This window comes from Delphinus delphis, chromosome 1 (genome assembly GCF_949987515.2).
Source record: "Delphinus delphis chromosome 1, mDelDel1.2, whole genome shotgun sequence".
NCBI lineage: Eukaryota > Metazoa > Chordata > Mammalia > Artiodactyla > Delphinidae > Delphinus > Delphinus delphis.
Window position 1 is genome coordinate 82,651,598 of NC_082683.1, and position 21,659 is coordinate 82,673,256.

Consider the following 21,659-nt stretch of genomic DNA (forward strand, 5'->3'; position numbering starts at 1 on the left):
AGTTATCTCTTTTATACATATTAGTGTATATGTCAATCCCAATCTCCCATTTCATACCACCACCACCCTGCCCCCCACCCGACCCCCACCTCCGTTTCCCTCACCTTGGTGTCCATACGTTTGTTCTCTTCATCTGTGTCTCTATTTCTGCCATGCGAACCAGTTCATCTGCACCATTTTTCTAGATTCCACATATATGCATTAATATACAATACTTGTTTTTCTCTTTCTGACTTACTTCACTCTGTATGACAGTCTCCAGGTCCATCCACGTCTTGACAAATGACCCAATTTCGTTCCTTTTTCTGGCTGAGTAATATTCCATTGTATATATGTACCACATCTTCTTTATCCATTCGCCTGTTCATGGGCATTTAGGTTGCTTCCATGACCTTACTATTGTAAATAGTACTGCAGTGAGCATTGGGGTGCATGTGTCTTTTTGAATTATGGTTTTCTCTGGCTATCTGCCTAGTAGTGGGATTGCTGGGTCATATGGTAATTCTACTTTTAATTTTTTAAGGATCATCCATGCTGTTCTCCATAATGGCTGTATCAATTTACATTCCCACCAATAGTGAAAGAGGGTTCCCTTTCCTCCACACCCTCTGCAGCATTTGTTGTTTGTGGATTTTCTCATGATGCCCATTCTAAATGGTGTGAGGTGATAACTCATTGTAGTTTTGATTTGCATTTCTCTAATATTTAGTGATGTTGAGCAGCTTTTTATGTGCCTCTTGGGCATCTGTATGTCTTCTTTGGAGAAATGTTTATTTAGGTCTTCTGCCCATTTTTTGATTGGGTTGTTTGTTCTTTTTAATACTGAGCTGCATGAGCTGTTTATTTAGTTTGGAGATTAATCCTTTGTCCATTGATTCGTTTGCAAATATTTTCTCCCATTCTGAGGGTTGTCTTTTTGTCTTGTTTATAGTTTGCTTTGCTGTGCAAAAGCTTTGAAGTTTCATTAGGTCCCATTTCTTGATTTTTGTTTTTATTTCCATTACTCTAGGAGGTGGATAAAAAAAGATCTTGCTGTGATTTATTTCAAGAGTCTTCTTCCTGTGTTTTCCTCTAACAGTTTTATAGTGTCTGGTCTTAAATTTAGGTCTTTAATCCATTTTGAGTTTATTTTTTGTGTATGGTGTTAGGGAGTGTTCTAATTTCATTCTTTTACATGTAGCTGTCCAGTTTTTCCAGCACCACTTATTGAAGAGGCTGTCTTTTCTCTATTATATATCCTTGCCTCCTTTGCCATAGATTAGTTGACCATAGGTGCATGGGTTTATCTCTGGGCTTTCTATCCTGTTCCACTGATCTATATTCTGTTTCTGTGCTAATACTATATTGTCTTTATTTTATTTTATTTTTAATTTTTAGCTGTGTTGGGTCTCCGTTGCTGTGCACAGGCTTTCTCTAGTTGCGGTGATCCAGGGGTACTCTTCATTACTGTGTGCGGGCTTCTCATTGTCGTGGCTTCTCTTGTTGCAGACACGGGCTCTAGGCATGCAGGTTTCAGTAGTTGTGGCACGTGGGCTCAGGAGTTGTGGCTTGCGGGCTCTAGAGCTCAGGCTCAGTAGTTGTGGTGCATGGACTTCGTTGCTCCGTGGTGTGTGAGATCTTCCTGGGCCAGACTCGAACCCGTGTCCCTTACATTGGCAGGCAGATTCTTAACCACTGTGCCACCAGGGAAGCCCCTACCATATTGTCTTGATTACTGTAGCTTTGTGATATAGTCTGAAGTCAGGGAGTGTGATTCCTCCAGCTCCGTTTTTTTCCCTCAAGCTAGCTTTGGCTATTCAGGGTCTTTTGTGTCTCCATACAAATTTTAAGATGTTTTTGTTCTATTTCTGTAAAAAATGCCATTGATAATTTGGTAGGGATTGCATTGAATCTGTAGATTGCTTTGGGTAGTATAGTCATTTTCACAGTACTGATTCTTCCAATCCAGGAACATGGTATATCTCTCCATCTGTTTGTGTCATCTTTGATTTCTTTCATCAGTGTCTTATAGTTTTCTGAGTACAGGTCTTTTACCTCCTTAGGTAGGTTTATTCCTAGGTATTTTATTCTTTTCATTGCAATGGTAAATGAGATTGTTTCCACAATTTCTCTTTCTGATCTTTCATTGTTAGTGTATAGGAATGCAAGAGATTTCTGTGCATTAATTTTGTATCCTGCAACTTTACCAAATTCATTGATTAGCTGTAGTAGTTGTCTGGTGGCATCTTTAGGATTCTCCATGTATAGTATCATGTCATCTGTAAACAGTGACAGTTTTACTTCTTCTTTTCCAATTTGATTCCTTTTATTTCTTTTTCTTTTCTGATTGCTGTGGCTAGGACTTCCAGAACTATGTTGAATAAAAGTTGTGAGAGTGGACATCCTTGTTTTGTTCCTGATCTTAGAGGAAATGCTTTCATTTTTCACCATTGAGAATGATGTTTGCTGTGGGTTTGTCATAGATGGCCTTTATTATGTTGAGGTAGTTTCCCTCTTTGCCCAATTTATGGAGAGTTTTTATCATAAATGGGTGTTGAATTTTGTCAAAAGCTTTTACTGCATCTATTGAGATGATCATATGGTTTTTTTCTTCAATTTGTTAATATGGTGTATCGCATTGATTTGCATATATTGAAGAATCCTCGCATCCCTGGGATAAATCTCACTTGATCATGGTGTATGATCCTTTTAATGTGTTGTTGGATTCTGTTTGTTAGTATTTTGTTGAGGATTTTTGCATCTATGTTCATCAGTCTGTAATTTTCTTTTTTGGTAGTATCTTTGTCTGGTTTTGGTATCAGGGTGATGGTGGCCTTGTAGAATGAGTTTGGGAGTGTTCTCCCTCTGCTATATTTTGGAAGAGTTTGAGAAGGATAGGTGTTAGATCTCCTCTAAACGTTTGATAGAATTCACCTGTGAAGCCATTTGGTCCTGGATTTTTGTTTGTTGGAAGATTTTTAATCACAGTTTCAATTTCATTACTTGTGATTGGTCTGTTTATATTTTCTCTTTCTTCCTGGTTCAGTCTCGGAAGGTTATGCTTTTCTAAGAATTTGTCCATTTCTTCCAGGTTGTCCATTTTATTGGGATGGAGTTGCTTATAGTAGTCTCTTACGATGTTTTGTATTTCTGTGGTGTCCATTGTAACTTCTTTTTCATTTCTAGTTTTATTGATTTGAGTCCTCTCCCTCTTTTTCTTGATGAGTCTGGCTAAAGGTTTATCAATCCTGTTTATCTTCTCAGAGAACTAGCTTTTAGTTTTATTGATCTTTGCTATTGTTTTCTTTGTTTCCATTGCATTTATTTCTGCCCTGATCTTTATGGTTTCTTTCCTTCTACTAACTTTGGGTTTTGTTTGTTCTTCTTTCTCTAGTTCCTTTAGGTGTAAGCTTAGATTGCTTATTTGAGATTTTTCTTGTTTCTTTAGGTAGGATTGTGTTGCTCTAAACTTCCCTCTTAGAACTGCTTTTGCTGCATCCCATAGCTTTTGGGTCATTGTGTTTTCCTTGTCATTTGTCTCTAGGTATGTTTTGATTTCTTCTATGATTTCTTCAGTGATCTCTTGGTTATTTATTAATGTATTGTTTAGCCTCCATGTGTTTGTGTTTTTTACGTTTTTCTCCCTGTAATTGATTTCTAATCTCATAGTATTGTGGTTGAAAAAGATGCTTGCTATGATTTCAGTGTTCTTAACTTACGGAGGTTTGATTTGTGACCCAAGGTCTGATCTACCCTGGAGAATGTTCCATATGCACTTGAAAGTGTAATCTGCTGTTTTTGGATGGAATGTCCTGTAAATATCAATTAAATCTGTCTGGTCTGTTGTGTCATTTAAAGTTTGTGCTTCCTTATTAGTTTTCTGTCTGGATTATCGGTCCATTGGTGTAAGTGAGGTGTTAAAGTCCCCCTCTATTGTTGTGTTACCGTTGATTTCCTCTTTTATAGCTGTTAGCACTTGCCTTATGTATTGAGGTGCTCCTGTGTTGCTGCATAAATATTTATAATTGTTATATAATCTTCTTGGATTGATCCCTTGATCATTATGTAGTGTCCTTCCTTGTCTCTTATAACATTCTTTATTTTAAAGTCTATTTTATCTGATATGAGTGTTGCTACTCCAGCTTTCTTTTGATTTCCATTTGCATGGAATATCTTTTTCCATCTCCTCACTTTCAGTCTGTATGTATCCCTAGGTCTGAAGTGGGTCTCTTGTAGACAGCATATTTATGGGTCTTGTTTTTGTATCCATTCAGCAATCCTGTGTCTTTTGGTTGGAGCATTTAATCCATTCACATTTAAGGTAATTATCAATATGTATGTTCCTATTAGACCATTTTCTGAATTGTTTTGGGTTTGGTTTTGTATGTCCTTTTTTTCTCTTATGCTTCCCACCTAGAGAAGTTCCTTTAGCATCTGTTGTAGAGCTGGTTTGGTGGTGCTGAATTCTCTTAGCTTTTGCTTGTCTGTAAAGCTTTTGATTTCTCCACTGAATCTGAATGAAGTCCTTGCCAGGGAAGTAATCTTAGTTGTACTTTAGATATATCATGCCACCCCCTTCTGGCTTGTAGAGTTTCTGCTGAGAAATCAGCTGTTAATCTTATGGGAGTTCTCTTGTATTTTTCATTTTTCCCTTGTTGCTTTTAATAATTTTTCTTTGTCTTTAATTTTTGCCAGCTTGTTTATTATATGTCTCGGCGTGTTTCTCCTTGGATTTATCCTGTGTGGGACTCTCTGCACTTCCTGGACTTGGGTGGCTATTTTCTTTCCCATGTTAAGGAAAGTTTTAGACTCTAATCTCTTCAGATATTTTCTCGGGTCCTTTCTCTCTCTCTTCTTCTTCTTGGGACCCCTGTAATGTGAATGTTCATGTGTTTAATGTTGTCCCAGAGGTCTCTCAGTCTGTCTTCATTTCTGTTCATTCTGTTTTCTTTATTCTGTTCCACAGCAGTGAATCCCACCATTCTTTCTTCCATATTCTGTTCCACTGCAGTGAATTCCACCATTTCTTCCAGGTCACTTATCTGTTCTTCTGCCTCAGTTACTCTGCTATTGATTCCTTCTAGTGTACTTTTCATTTCAGTTATTGTGTTGTTCATCTCTGTTTGTTTGTTCTTAAATCTTCTGGGTGTTTGTTCTTTAATTGTTCTAGGTCTTTAATTGTTCTAGAAGATACATTTCTTGTATCTTCTCAATCTTTGACTCCTCTTTTCTTTTTCTGAGGTCCTGGATCATCTTTGCTATCATTATTCTGAATTATTTTTCTGGAAGATTGCGTATCTCCACTTCATTTAGTTGTTTTTCTGGGGTTTTATCTTGTTCCCTCATCTGGTACATAGTACTCTGCCTTTTCATTTTGTCTATCTTTGTGTGAATATGGTTTTTGTTCCACAGGCTGCAGGACTGTAGTTCTTGTTTCTGCTGTCTGCCCTCTGGTGGATGAGGCTATCTGAGAGTCTTGTGTAAGCTTCCTGTTGGGAGGGACCAGTGGTAGGTAGAGCTGGGTGTTGCTCTGATGGGCAGAACTCAGTAAAACTTTAATCCACTTGTCTGCTGATGTGTGGGGCTGAGTTCCCTCCCTGTTGGTTGTTTGGCCTGAGGTGACCCAACACTGGAACCTACGCGGCTCTTTGGTGGGGCTAATGGTGACTCCGGGAGTGCTCATGCCAAGGATTACTTCCCAGAACTTCTCCTGCCAGTGTCCTTGTCCCCAGGGTGAGCCACAGCCACCCCCCCACCCCCGCCTCTGCAGGAGACCCTCCCGCACTAGCAGGTAGGTCTGGTTCGGTCTCCTGTGGGGTCACTGCTCCTTCCCCCTGGGTCCTGATGTGCACACTACTTTGTGTGTGCCCTCCAAGAGTGGAGTCTCTGTTTCCCCCAGTCCTGTTGAAGTCCTGCAGTCAAATCCTGCTAGCCTTCAAAGGCTGATTCTCTGGGAATTCTTCCTCCCATTGCCAGACCCCTAGGTTGGGAAGCCTGACGTGGGGCTCAGAACCGTCACTCCAGAGGGTGGACTTCTGTGGTATAATTGTTCTCCAGTTTGTGTTCTCCCAGTGGTTATGGGATTTGATTTTATTGTGATTGTTCCCCTCCTACCGTCACATTGCAGCTCCACCTTTGTCTTTGGATGTGGGATATCTTTTTTGGTGAGTTCCAGTGTTTTCCTGTTGATAAGATTGTTCAGCAGTTAGTTGTGATTCTGGTGCTCTTGCAAGAGGGAGGGCACGTCCTTCTATTCCACCATCTTGATCCCTTCCATGAAATTCATTTTGTTTACATCTGTATTTTGTACAAGTCTTTATTTATACCTTTCCTGAGCTGTTTTATTATGGTATATTTCTTGTAAGCAATACATAACTGGATTTTTTAAAGTACATTTTAAAAACCTCAAAAGCAAAGCAAAATAAAACATAATTCTTTGCTGACCTCCCCAACTAGGCAGGATGAGTCTATTCAGCACCGATATATTGTTAAATAAGAACAAGTTGTAGAGCAGTATGTATAGTACAATTCTGTTTTTAAAGCAAGACTGTGTTTACATACATAATTACTGTTTTCAAGAATTCAAGCTTTAGATATTTGCATTCTGATTGAGATTAAGTTGATATCAATCAATAGTGATATTTAAGTGGGAAAAAAAGTGACTGAGTAAAAATTGAAAGTAAACAAAAATAAAAGGTCTCTTCATCCATACCCTCCACTGCTTCTACCTAATATCACATTTATAGACATAATAGAAAGCTTATCATTAGCGAAGAACTATTTGACTCTCTAGAAATGTTCATTGAGTGTATATTCTATTTAATTAATTCATAGACTCATTTCCTTTCAGGTTCGATCTGGGGCAAACGTTCTAATTTGTGGTCCAAATGGCTGTGGAAAGAGTTCACTTTTCCGTGTTCTTGGTGAAGTAAGTAAAAATTGGCCTCAAGGTTTTGTAGTCTTATTTTGCCATATAATCTACCACATTGTGAAATTTACAGCTCTTCTTCCCCCTCCTCCTCTGCTTTTATAGTTATGGCCTCTTTTTGGAGGACGTCTAACTAAACCCGAGAGAGGAAAGTTATTTTACGTTCCCCAGGTAAGACCTTGTTTGAGTTATTTTATAATCTTTGATTTCAAGATCTTTTAACTTATTTTTTAAAAAATCACTTCTAATGATTTTTGCTCTGTTACTATCAGAGACCTTATATGACCCTTGGAACACTTCGAGACCAAGTGATATATCCAGATGGAAGAGAAGATCAGAGAAAGAAGGGGATTTCTGACCTCGTAAGGAAATGTTTATTTCCTAGACTTACTGAAAACACCACTTCAGAGTCTTTATCTTAATCAGTTAAGTATTTTAGATTTCAAGTAGTTTATCCTAACCTTTTGTAAAGGCTTCTACAGCCTGATCATTAATTATAACTTTCCAGGTTGAGGTAAGACGTTAACCATTTTGCTTAAATATGACTTGTTGAATGTTTAACCTTGTCTTTACACTATTGTTTGTTTTCTCATTGCCCTTGTCCTTTAATTATGTACAATAGTATTATTTTCTTTATGCCTCTAGATATATTTTGTCAAAATTAGTATAAATAGGAAGTAAAGAGTTTGTTTACCTTTGTGCCACATTCTTTTGTGAAATGTGCCTTTTTTAGTGATACTGACAATAGTATTATAGTCCTTCTAGTTTAAAAAATAAAGCAAGATAGAGAATATTGGTTTATATTAAGCATGATTTCATCTTTAATCATTTTGCTGAAAGGTACTGAAGGAATACTTAGACAATGTCCAGCTGGGTCATATCCTTGAACGTGAAGGAGGCTGGGACAGTGTTCAGGATTGGATGGATGTACTCAGTGGTGGAGAAAAGCAAAGAATGGCAGTAAGTGTGCTCTGAAAACACTGCACAGCAATGCAGCTGGTTGCATAAAGTCACTCTTAGAATCCAGCATTTTGGTAATCAAGGCATACAGTTTTGTTTTAATCTTTTTATTTAGCAATTATTATAGTGTGGTTTAGTTTATATGATAATAGAAGTATAGCTTGCATGTAAATTTGGAATTCTGAAAAATTCAAAAATATTCCTATGAAAGGAAAAGATGCAGATCCAATTATATACCGTTAATCCGTTTTTCCAAAAGTTTGGGGAACTTTGTAGCACATAGGTCCTGGTTGGGTTATGAGATCCCTTTCAGTATTTTTTCCCTATAGACACCTCTCTGTCTTAGCCTGTTCTCTCTAAAGTAGCTGAAGGTATTAGAGATGTTAATTTTATTATCATTTTATTCTTTATTCTGTTCTTGTCCTTTCCCTCTATCATTATATTTATCCTTGTTTCAGGGCTCAGTATCTACTACCTAAAGTTATTTAGAATTTTTAAATTTTCCTAATATAAAGAAACATTTCAAAGCAATTATTTTATGATCAAGTAAAGTTATCTTAATCAAACATGACTACAAAATGTGACATATTAAGAGTGATTCTTTGAGTACTCTGTAAAGGGGGATAACTTCTATTTTTTTATTTTATTTTTTGTAATTAATTAATTTTTGGCTGCGTTGGGTCTTCATTGGTGCACGTGGACTTTCTCTAGTTGCGGCGAGCAGGGGCTGCTCTTTGTTGTGGTGCGCAGGCTTCTCGTTGAATTGGCTTCTCTCATTGTGGAGCACGGGCTCTAGGCGCGTGGGCTTCAGTAGTTGTGGTGCACGGGCTTAGTTGCTCCACGGCATGTGGGAATCTTCTCAGACCAGGGATTGAACCCGTGTCCCCCGCATTGGCAGGCGGATTCTTAACCACTGCGCCACCAGGGAAGTCGCAAGGGGGATAACTTTTAGGGAGTCATTTTCTAACTAGACATACCATAATTTGAGCAGATCCAGAGGAATTTTTTGGTGAGGGAGTGTTATAACCTTGTGGAAATTAGAGAAAACTGTAGCCAAGGAAGGATAGCAGCAGAATGGACTTATTTCAGAATTGCTTACTGTTTATCTTCAGGTTATATTCTACCTTTTGGTTACCTCCTATTCCATGATTGTTTTGCATGTTGTTTTTCTCCAGGTCATACCCATTCTATATGAACTTAATATCAACTTAATATTGTGATTTGTCTGGCTAGTGAGATTAATCTAGAGTGATGAATGAATCATAAACAAAAGAGGAGATATCAGCCATACTCAAAGTGGAAATTGGGCTGAAGGCATGAAAATTTAAAGTGATTGAGCATTTCTGGAATCAGTTTAGAAGATGCCTATAGAAATAACTGCAATTCAAGAAAACTAATTTACATTCCTATACTATGACTTCAAAGAAAATGGAAGGATAAGGCAAGATTCACAAGTGGACACAATGGAGACTCAGAAAGAAAAATAAATCTGCTTAAACGAAGGAATTCTATATGTTTGGTATAAATGTTACAAAGAGGGTAGTTTTTATTAGAAGATACACAATTTAAGGGTATGCCTAGAGGTGTGAGAGGTTATTTTGGAAGAATAGGGAGTGGGGGAAGGAACCCTGTAAAGCTAGATGAACCATGATAGAGCTGGGAAATGGGGAGAGCTCACCTGTAACACGGTTGCATGGCCAAGCCCTTGACAGGGTGTGTTCTGTATAGGCCAGTATTTGGAGAATTGAATGTGAAGTTTAAAAGAGAGCATATTGTTTTGCTACTTTAGAAGGGTTTGGAGGAAGATAGAAAAGGCTAATGCAATAAATATTAACATGGCTGAAGTTGGGTGGAGAATGTATGTGTATTCATTTTATTGTTCTTTCATTTTTTTGGTAGGATTAAAATTTTCAAAGTAAAAAGTTGATGGGAAGAGAAGACATAATTTTTATAAATTATAAAAACCTATAATTTATAAATTATAAAAATTATAGTTTTTAGGAAGAACAGACTTGAGAGGTTTAACCAAAACAGTGAATCTATGAGTGAACGTTGGTATAAAACAGATGAACCAAAGGAAGTCTTAGGTAAGAAGAATCAGGATTTGAATTTGAGGGAATGGAATAAAACTACTGAATAAAGGGAGATCTGGTGAACACATTTCTAAAAGTCCCTTGAAAAATAGCAACATAAATATAGGGGGAAATATTCCATTATTTTAACAGCAAAAAAATTAATTATGGTATGCTTGCCACAGAGTTTAGGATTAGCTAAGAATCTATTCTGTGCAAGGCACTTAGCTAGGTGCCTGCCTTTATAATCTAGTTAGGAGAGCCAGATATGCTCCTTTAATTGTGATACCAGGCAGGCAGTCTTCAGTGATAGTTACAAAGAAAATGCACTAGAATATTGATGAGGGAAAGATTGGTTTGGGATGGCAGGTCCCATTTAATTCTCTCAAGAGCCCCTGTGAAGTAAGGTACAGATGAGGGAAAGACTTGGAGAACTTAGCAGCTTACTGATACCAAACAGCTGCTGCATGGCAGAACTGAGATCCACGTGCAGGTGAGTCTGACCCCAGAACTCTTGTTCCTAACCAGTACATTACAGTATATGGCCTTCAATATGCAGGTGAACTGTCTGACCAGTTCTCTTCTCTCACTGTGCCTTGAAGTCTCAAGTGACATGTCTTTTTCCCCCATTGTACCCATTTGTGTCCAGCCATCAGCTAGTCCAACCCTGGTCCAAACATCAGCCAGGGTTGCTCCACCTAATATCATAAATTGGGCTGTCTTATTTCTCTGACCCATAGTTTTCTTTTCTACTCTTCTGTTCTTGCTCTTCCTCTTTAGTGATGGTTTCTTTATATTGAATTATGAAAAAGTATATATGATAGAAAAGTTGGAATGTTTATAAAAGTGTAAAGAAAGGCCCAAAACACCTTACCAGACATACCACTGTCATAAGATTTTTAGTGTTTTTTTAAATTCATTTTTGTAATTCTTTTTCTTTTACCTAATTGGCAGCTGTCCCCGTTCTTCAGACTCACTGAGGTCTCTCTAATATTGACCCATTCCTTCTCTATAATTGATCAGTTCCCTTCTGACTACCTTCTTTCCTGTCCAGCACAGACTTAACAATCCAGGGTACGCAGGAGATATTTCTTAAAGGAATGAACAAATGATCCCTTCCCCTTAACTTCCTTTCCCACTTTCTGTTTTCTCATATTATTTAAACACCAATCCAAGAGCATTTGTTTGCCTTGGCATCTCTGTACATTGGCTTCTGAGCACCGCTGGAAAAAAAATCAGAGAATAAGATGGATTGGTGGCACTGCACTTCCATGGTTTCCAGTCTTACAGGGATTCACAGCATGGCTTGGCAATCCTATTACTGATTTTTGTCCCTCTGTCTCATTTTTCAGGCTTTCTACCCCATTACTTTCTCCACCACTCTCAGCAGAATAACTCCTCCTACTTCTTTTTTTTTTTTTTTTTTTTTTTGGCGGCACGCGGGCCTCTCACTGTTGCGGCCTCTCCCGTTGCGGAGCACAGGCTCCAGACGCGCAGGCTTAGCGGCCATGGCTCACGGGCCTAGCCGCTCCGCGGCATGTGGGATCTTCCCGGACCGGGGCACGAACCTGTCTCCCCTGCATCAGCAGGTGGACTCTCAACCACTGCGCCACCAGGGAAGCCCCCTCCTACTTCTTAAAGAAAAAAGAGATGCTGTTATTTCAGTTACACGACTGCTAATTTTTATTGAGTGCTAAATAGGCGATAGGCAGTATGCCAAGCACTTTACACAGGTTATCTCATTTCATTCTCGCCATAGTCCTGTGAGATGCGAGCTGTGAGTGTCCCATTTCACAGAGGAAATAGAATGTAGAACAGTTAAGTGGCTTGCCAGGCAAAGATATCTAGGAAATGTTAAAGCTGGTGGGCGGTGGGAGTGGCCTATCATGCTCAGTCAGCAGTATGACTGCAGAGTTCATATACTCCAAAATCTCCTTGTATTGAGAAACCGAGTAGCTGACTGCATAGTGGGAGAGAGAAAAACACACGATGAGACAATTTCCATATAATGTGCTAAGTGTGGTGACGAAGGTATGCAAAGCATTGCATGGGAACACAGAGGAGGAGCATTTGTAGAATGCCTTCAAATAATCACTCCTCTTAATAACTTTGCACTGGGCTGTCCTGACCTCCCTGCTCCCACTCTTAGTGGAGGATATGTCATCCTTCCTCTTGAGAAAGGCTAAATGTCTCCATCTATGTTTTTGGACCCTCCCTCCTCCAACTTTATCACATCCCTCTCCTTCAGTATGCACCCCCTCCGACACCCCCCCCCCCATATTTAATCTCTTCTAGTCCTCTTATAGAAAGATATTTTCAGGTCTCTGTGATCTAAAAAGCAAACTCTACCTTAACCAAAGGTCCCATGTAGCCTATACCTTTCATTCTCTGCACAGCTGAACTTCTTGATGGTCTGTCCTTGCTGCTTCCCCTTCCTCACACCTCTCATAAATAAGATATAAACCCCAAGAAAGCTGTTTTTATGTTTTAGTCATTCATTTATCAAATATTTGAATGTTTCCTATACTACACAGGTGTTGGGTGTACAGTAGTGATTAAAACGGAGTTTCGGCTTTTGTGAATGTTATAGCCTAAGGGGTAGACAAAGAAACAGACAACATACAATTTACAGTATGTGAAGAGCTGCAGAGATGTTACAGAAGGGACCTACTTGGATTGGGGAAAGGGATCAGGGTAGGTTTGTCTGAGAAGGTGACATTAAGCAGAAATTTGAAAGATGCAAGGAGCAGAGTAAGGCGTTTGAGACACAAGGAAAGTGACGTGCTAAGCCTGTAAGACCTGTGACACATTGTGTCCTGGTAGTTGAGAGGAGAGGGTGGCTGGAATGTTGAAGTTAGAGAGTGAGTAGTAATAAGGTTGTGCGGGGCCTTGTAGACCATGGTAAAGAGTTTGAATTTTATTCTAAGTGAAATGGGAAGTTATTGAAGGGTTTTAAGCAGAAGAATGAAATTCTCTGTTACGATTCTGGAAGATCCTCTCTGATTACATGGAGAATGGGTTAAAGAGGTGCAAAAGAGGAAGCAGGAGGCTCTTTGTGGTCGTCCAGGCAGGAGAGGATTATGCTCTGGGCTAAGGACATGATTGTGAGCTGGGGGAAGGTGAGTAGGGTCCACAGGACTGACTTGAATGGACTAAAAATGGGGGGGAGGGGAAGGGAGGAGGAGAAAGGAAAGATCAAGGAGGACTCACAGCTTTCTAGCTTGAGCAGCTTGTTTGATAGCTTCATTTCTGAAATGTTCAAGATGGGGTGGGGGAAATGGATGAATGGATTTAAGGGAAAAATCTAGAAAATCCGTTGAGTTTTAGATTTTTAAAGTCTGTGAGTCCTGTAAGATATCCAAATAGAAAGATCAAATAGGAATTTTTATGTATTAGTTTGGAAATCAGAAGAGAAGTATGGGTGAGGGAGATATATCGAGAGTTTACAAATGTAAATAATATTTGAAATCATGAGATTTGATGAGATCACTCAGAGAGAAACAACATAGGAAAAAGCGGAGAGGACCTAGGAATTAACCCTCAGGGACCCCAACATTTAATGGTCAAGTGAAAGAGAAAATGCTGGAAAAGAAACTGAGAAAACAGCATAAGAAATGGAAAGAAACTTAAAACCATGATTTCACTTTCTCAAGAAGGAGGGACTGGTCACCTGCATTGAATGTTGCAGAGAAGATAAATTGGGCAAGGATAGAAAGTGTCCATGGTCATGCAACATGGAGATCACTGTTAAGAGCAGATGACAATTTGGAGTATCTGTTAGACAAAGGATCAGAATAAATAATTCCCAGAAAATAAGCTACATATGGAAAATAAACAGCAAAATGTTCAGCATTACTGCTAATCAAAGAGATGTAAGCTATAATAACCTTGATGTTAATTTTCACTTATAAAATTAGCACAGCCTTTTAAAAATGAGCATGCCCAGTACTGACCACAGGGATATATACAACAGGTGCACTCAAACATTGTTGGTGGGAATATTAATTGGCAACATAATATTGACATTACTTTAGCAACAAAATGTTTAAAAATAGTCAGTTTTTGCATGAGTCATCTATAGTCTGAATTCTAAGATTTCATCAAAAAGTGTACCCTCTGACTTTTAGAGAGCTTTCTTTAATACTAGTTTAAAACTCAACTTCATCTCCCATCAGTCTTAAAAGTTTTTGCTTTACTCTTAACAATATTTCCCATGTGTTACATTTTTCCCTTTGTTCAGGACAATAATAAAAACAATCAGGTTTCTTTATATTGTTTTTGCTTCTGAGAAGTAGATTTTTTGAGTTAGAATAATTTTCATCTTTGCTTTAGAAGACTGTAAATGAGTATTCAATTTAAAGTAAATCTACTTTCGCATATTAATTTTAGCTCTCTAAATGATTGTACAGAATATTTCTTTTTATGCTTCAGATGGCAAGATTATTTTATCATAAGCCCCAGTTTGCCATTTTGGATGAATGCACAAGTGCAGTTAGTGTGGATGTGGAAGACTACATTTACAGTCATTGTCGAAAGGTAAGTGTGATAAATTCTCAGTCCCCCCTTTCAGTTTACTCTGTGTCCAACCAAATATCTACCCAAAGAGAAGATTCCAAGTTATAAAGTGACAAAATTACTATCATAGGATGATATCTTGCTTTAATATTTTAAACTGATAATTAATAGATATGAGTAAAAAAAATTATCAGTGAATTCTGAATATAATTCTTTTTAGCCGTGTATTAGATATAAAATAAGTGTTTACATTTATTTTCCTTTTAACTCATTCTCTATACTCAGAGTTAGTAAACTGATATTTTCTTAATTTGTTCCATCAACTTTACCTAAATATCATTTGTTTTTTTATAAAGAAAATTCAAAAAATAAAAAAAAATTTTAATTAAAAAAATTTAATAGTAATTATTTGGCAACTTTTAATTTATCCATTTTTTTCTCTGGCCTGGCCAGTATTTTACCAAGGCTTCTTTTAGTAGCCTTTTCTGAGGCTGTCTACATTGGTTCCATTCTTTAAGTAATTATCCAGTAATCTCAGTTTTTTTGTTTGTTTTTTTTTCCTGTGAGGAATTGTCACCATCATCTATACTTGTGTTGGATTTTGAGAACAAGAGCAGTGTATCCTGTTTTTTAGAGTTTCAGTGTAAGCAAATGAAGTACAGGGGTCTTTTAACATTTTGTAACTGCTCTTTGGGAGTTCACAATAAATATAAAAAGTCACGATGCATATATACAGGATCAATTCCTTCTGCTCAAAGTGTGGTTGGTCACAGCTCAGCAGCGGCAGCATCGCCTCGGAGCTTGTTAGAAATGCGGTCTCAAGCCCTACTACTAAATCAGAGCCTGCATTTTAACAAAACCCCCAGATGATTCAAATGCACATTAAAGTTTGAGAAGAATTGGCATAATGAAGAAGGAATAAATTTGCTACGTTCATCTTTTAGGAAGATTTTATAGCTACTGATTTTATTTCTTTAATGGTTTTCTGTTCTTAATCAGTTTTAGTCATTTATAATTTTTTATCCATTTGTCCATACATATTTTCAGATTTATAGGCATTAGAGGTGTTTGTGGAATCTCTTACACATAGAACCACGTAGTCTCTACTTGATTAGTGATTTAGAGGCACTTTGCTGGTAATTTTGTCCATGCAGTTTCCTCTTATATCTAGCTGTAGGCTGCAAGTCCCCACAAAGGATGCAATTCTCCTATGTATAGATTCCACTTAAAAGAAAAAAATTCTTATGGAGCCCCCAGTTGATAAATTGTATTACTATAATGGCACTTGAATATGGATAAGCATGAAATGAAGTATGAACTTAAACTTAAAACTCATTTACAAAAGCTACAAAACCAATATAAACTTATAAAACAGATAAAACTTTAAAACACAGTTTCAAAACTGCAGCGTTAGAGAGACCTATGATACTGTTTTGCTGAAACTAAACCACTCGTTTAGGTTTAATCTGAGGTCCAAAAATAATAGGAGGTCCAGATCTTATGTTTTGAATTTTGCTTACGTATTTTGACTTAAGTAATTCTATTATAAGAATGCCTTCATTCAGTTGAGATCTAATCCAGTTATTTTAGAGTTGTAAGAGAAAGAATATCTGAAGTGAGCTTTCAAAAATCAGATATGTGTTGCACCATCGAAATATATGTTTTATTAATAACGGACCGTATACTTGTCATGCAGTTCCTAACCTGTTTGAAAACCTTTCCCACGGCAGCCAAACTTATGATACATTAAAAGTTTTAAATGATACCACTTTAAGTCACTACTTGGTGCCAACAGAAGTGTAAACACAAACTTGGGCACTTAAATCTCATGATAGAAGTGATAAGAAGAACATACTCAAAATTCTTTTTAATTATCAAAATGAATATGAAAATTGGAACTCATGGTGGAGATTTCCTGGCTACCCTAGCATGTATCTCAGCCTCGAGAGATCCATTTTGAGAAACACTGATCTAGAGCAAGGTTTCTCAATCTCAGCACTGTTGACATTGTGGGTTGGATGACTCTTAGTTGTGGGAGGCTGTCCTCTGTTTGTAGGATGTTTGGCGGCATTTCTGACCTCTACTCATTAGACTTCTGTAGCACTCTCAGTTGCAACAATCAAAAAGACCTTGCCAAATGTCCCCTATGGGACAAAATCCCCTGCCTCCCCTCCCTGGTTGAGAATCACTGATCCAGAGCAACTAGCTGTATCTCTTAGTGTTGTTTTGAAAATTTGAAGAACAATCTATAAATCCTAATTCACAGTCTGAAATCCAGTAAGCTTGTAAAACCAAAAGATTTTTCATTATTTTGTAGCAAGCTCACTGGGTAGCCAGACCTGGCCTGAACTAACAGAAGACTTTTAAGCTCTTATTTATCTCACTGAATGTTCATGTCCATATGTGTTGTTGCAGAAACATTGATGTGTTTGATTTCAGAATTCTGCCTCAGAACCCTCTGGGGGTGGTAAATACTACTTTTCCAAAGTCTGAATTCTAGGACATTCCAAAATAAGGGTTTCCAATAAAAGATTATGACCCTGTATTTGAAAAACAAATTTGCTGTAGGCAGTACTATATTGATTTAATTTTCCTGTTTTTGACTTTTTGCTACTTTTACCACCTTTATACTCTTTTCATATATTTTTTACAATAAAATACAAAATGTGCTAGGATATATATTTCCTGCCCAAAACAAAATAATACACTTAATTAAGCTAGTACCTATTAGTTTAGTTTTTTTTTTCTTTAAGATTCTGTTGATACTTGTTAGTTTTTATTATGCGGTCAATGGCCTGTACTTTGCATTACCTTAAACATTTGGCATCAGTTACAGTTCTTTCTCTTTGGCATTGATTTTTAACTATAGCTACTGAAGACAGTCATCTTAACAGCTTAAATTATATAGACTAGTTTAATTTGTGACTTTGTGTTCTTGATATAAACCTAAATCATTTTCCTTGTATTAGGTTGGCATTACCCTCTTCACTGTGTCACATAGAAAGTCTCTTTGGAAACACCATGAGGTTTGTATTTCTTATTGAATGGTATAGTGAGAGTTTATTTTCATATATGAATTCAGGTGATTATGGTTTTAGATTTCTTGGTGTATATTCCCTTATAAATATATAACTTAAGGGAAAAAGGTGATTCTAATTCATTTTTATAAAACAGGATTTTCATAAATATTATTGTAGTTGTTAATTTTGAAAGCTACAATATATGTAAACAGTCCCTTGTTATATATGATAGATATTAGAGAACCAGTTAGTGGTTCTCCAGTTTTATAAATGACTGTTGTATAATAACTGACTAAAATGTGCATAATCTTATCACAACTATGGCCAAACAAACTTTTTCTTACCATTCTGTATTGACAGAAGGAGAAAGTTTTAAGAAGGATCAGGTAGCAAAAAGTTTAGAGACAGTTTTAGTAGAGATCAGGACTACAAGGAGGAAACTGTATAATGTCAGCTATATTTGTCATCACACTGTAATAAACAGAATTCATTAGGTGGTCACTATAATTTACAAAGATATTACAGTGAGGTTTACATAGGTACAGGTGCTCCAGCAGTGCCATAGTGCCATTCTCAGTGTGGGAGTTCTCTTCAACTCTTAATGTAAAATAATCAAACCCTAAAAATAAACCCAGCTTAGTTCCTCTTCTCTTTTTTCTTTTCTTTTTTCTTTTCTTTTCTTTTCCCTTCCTTTCTCCCTCCCTCCCTCCCTCCCTCCCTCCCTTCCTCCCTTCCTTCCTTCCTTCCTTCCTTCCTTCCTTCCTTCCTTCCTTCCTTCCTTCCTTCCTTCCTCTCTCCCCCCCCTTCCTTCCTTCCATCCTTTCTTTCTTTCTCCCTTCCCTCTTCTCTTCTTTCCTTTTTTTCCTACCTAAATGATACAGAAAGGGTTGAGAAAAATTGGAACATGATGAGGGTGTTTTGTCCCATAAAATACATACCTGATTATCTTTTTAACCAGATACTGGGCTAAGTGTCATGAGGGATACAGAGTACTGTCCTTACACTCAAGAACCTTATGGTTTAGATGATAGTGTATAAATGGTTAAATGAAGAGCGTGGGATTTGAAGTCAGAAAACCTGGGTTCAGGCATCACTGTTTCTGGCATTAATTGCTTCCTTCGTATAATAAAGTATTGATCCTTGCCTAACTGTCTCATAGATTACCGTGAGGATCAAAGAGGTAGCCTGTATGAAAGTTCTTAATAAACCGTAATGAAGTTCTATATAGCTGTTGACTTTTAAAGATACTTTTATTATCTTAATGACATATTATAATTTGCCCATTTTCATGAATTGAATGAAAAACTAAATAACTAGAAATCAAAGCAGTTTAAAATATACCCAAGCCTTTGTGTTTTCTCAGAAGTTCATAAACATTACAGCCATAGGACAGTGAAAGGACTTGGGTTTCCCCTTTCCTCTTCTCCTGGAGGTGTATAGACAGTTATCAAAATAACCGTCAGGCCATTGATCATGTGAAGGAGGGGTAACACAAAGAACTGCAATGTTAAAGAGTCCAGAATAGCTTAAAAATAACAATATAGAAAATGGAAAAACAAAAGTCTTTTCTGTAAACAAAAAGCCACTAAATAAAACGGAAGGCTTTGTAACTGCTGTCCTAAGCATCTTCATAGGATGAAATATTTGAGCTCACTCTCTAGTTCTCATCCTCCTCTGCTAAGTCAAAGAACAAATGAACAAAAAGCCTTAAGTTAGAGGTTCTGAGCTGATCTGGGAAACCAGCTAAAGTAAGTATTTTAGAGGCTGTCCTATACGACAGGCTTGCACTTAGTGCCCTTGCACCTCTGTAGATCAGATTGTTGGTTGTGGAGTGCTAGAAGCTTTCTGATTTGTGGGATGCTTACAGATTTGGTTCCTTTAAAATAATAAGGAAAAAATAATAATAAGGAAGTCTGGTGTTTTAGTTCTCTTAATGGAAAGTACTGTATCCACTACAAGCAGTTGTATATTGTGGCTCCTTTTAAAGAGAGCGGACATCTTCTTTTAGTCTTTCCTTGGAAAATGGTATGCATTTCTGAGTATAAACTTTTGAAGATTTTAGTGGCTTAAAATAATTATTTTCAATCATTTTCTCGTATAATAAGCTCTACATAAATTCCTGACAAAAAGGAGATTCTCAGTTATTGATTTTTTCCCCCTTCTTTCCCATAGTACTACCTGCATATGGATGGCAGAGGCAATTATGAATTCAAACAGATAACAGAAGATACAGTTGAGTTTGGCTCTTAGAATCCAGAGAACTGTATTGAACCAGCTTCAATGAACTAATTACACAATACAATTAGAAATACAAAGTACATTGTAAAATAAAGTTGAGCTTGTTTTTTTAAACAAAACAACAAATTAACTAGATATAAAATAATCACGAATAAGTTGTTGAAACATTTAATATTATATAGGATATTGCTAATTGTGTATATGTTGGTTTAATTATTAATATGTACTAAGAATGTCCTTATTCTTGTGGTTAAAAACCTGCCTAAATTAAATTGGGCTTAAATCAGTGTAACCTGATTCATCCTGGGATGTAAACCATTTGAAGTCAGCTACTTTGACTTTTATGGCTCTATCTTTTCCTTCAATGAAGAACCCTATTTAAAACTAGGGTCATCACTTGTCCTGTTCTAACAAGATAGTCTTGAGTTTCATTTTCTTGTGCCCCATGATAGTGGGAAACAAACAAATCATAGTGTATTATCAAAATGTACATCTTGGCATAATGGCCTTTATTACCCTGTGGCAGATGTCTTTAGCTGCCACAGTTATACTCATTCCTTGCTTATGTCTTGGGGTACATTTGAATCCAGGAAAGCCATTTGGATTTTCTTTGGCTAAATAATAAATGTGCCACTCGCAATCTTCATTATTGAGTTGTTTTGAGGGTTATTTGTGGTGATGCAACAAAAGTATATGTGCAGTCTTGCTTACAGGGGATGGTTACTGTGTTTCACACCTAATCTTCTCAGTGATGGGATATGAAAACACAAAGTCCTTACATGTCAAGCTCAAGGTCTTATAAGATTTTTAGAATTTTTAAAGAATTGGATGGATTTGTATATGTTAGGAGCCCATTCATTAGAAGTGTGGTGGTTACATGGTGTTAAACTCCAGATGAGCCATAGGAATGTACTACATGAAGTAAAGCACTGAGTATGCAGTGTTATCACTGTCTTTGACTGTGATTTTATGTTTAAAAAATATGTTATAAAATTATGCACATGAATGAATTATGTTTCCTAAGGCACTGGTTTATCTCTGTGACTCTTTAATAACTTTTTTGTATTTGGGTCATTATGTTGAACTATATCCTAAGAGAAATCAATTTCATCTCACCAGACCACCATTAATGACTATGTGTATTATTTGCACAGGGAGAACTGAAATTGAGTATTATCAATAAGCTAGATATGAAATCAGTTTTATCAAACTGGGATTCAGAAAGGGGCTTTTTATATTCTTGTCTCTGCATAACTGGTTTGGGTTTTTTTTTTGCAGAATTAACTATAAGAATCACTGACTACCAAAGTTAAAACTTGATGTACTGATTCCATAATACATAGCATTCAGTTTTTACCACTTCTCTTTAGCAAACTTGTATACTTACTTATTTTCTGTTCAGATTAAAAAAGAATCAGATATCCTATACAACCTTTGCTTGTTCTTTTTATTCTGGTATATAAATCCTAGGTAGTTCATACAGAGTTATACAGTCTTGACTTGAAAAATACAAAAATAAACATTCAGAAAGCCCTTTTAGCATCCAGTATCTAATTTTTAAAAATTTTTGTCAAATGTGGTTTTAATGGAATGAATTTCTTCTTTAGAAAAGCCAGGAAAAAACCTTCAGTGTACTTCACAAATGCTACCAAATAGACAGGAGACCTTAAAAGATAGTATCAGTCCTGGGAAACATTTTATGGCATAGGGGAAGTTTCAGATTTTCAGATTTCTAGGTTATCGTAAGCCTACTAATAGAAGTATTTTCCTAGCTGCCTCCTTATTTCTCTGTAATGAATTCTTTTTTTTTTTTTTTTTTTTTTTTTTTTGCTGTATGCGGGCCTCTCACTGTTGTGGCCTCTCCCGTTGCGGAGCACAGGCTCCGGATGCGCAGGCTCAGCGGCCATGGCTCATGGGCCTAGCCTCTCCGCGGCATGTGGGATCTTC

At 37.0% G+C, this 21,659-nt stretch overlaps 1 protein-coding gene across 1 annotated transcript in view; it reads left to right on the top strand.

The window, feature by feature from the left end:
• Window positions 1-21,659, top strand: part of ABCD3 (ATP binding cassette subfamily D member 3) — an 83,262-nt gene extending 61,603 nt beyond the window's left edge. Inside the window, exons 17-23 of the mRNA XM_060025939.1 lie at window positions 6,830-6,907; window positions 7,013-7,078; window positions 7,180-7,269; window positions 7,748-7,867; window positions 14,371-14,475; window positions 17,424-17,480; window positions 19,647-21,659. Coding sequence (XP_059881922.1) covers window positions 6,830-6,907; window positions 7,013-7,078; window positions 7,180-7,269; window positions 7,748-7,867; window positions 14,371-14,475; window positions 17,424-17,480; window positions 19,647-19,724 — 594 coding nt within the window. The 3' untranslated portion in view covers window positions 19,725-21,659. The remainder of the gene's footprint in view (window positions 1-6,829; window positions 6,908-7,012; window positions 7,079-7,179; window positions 7,270-7,747; window positions 7,868-14,370; window positions 14,476-17,423; window positions 17,481-19,646) is intronic.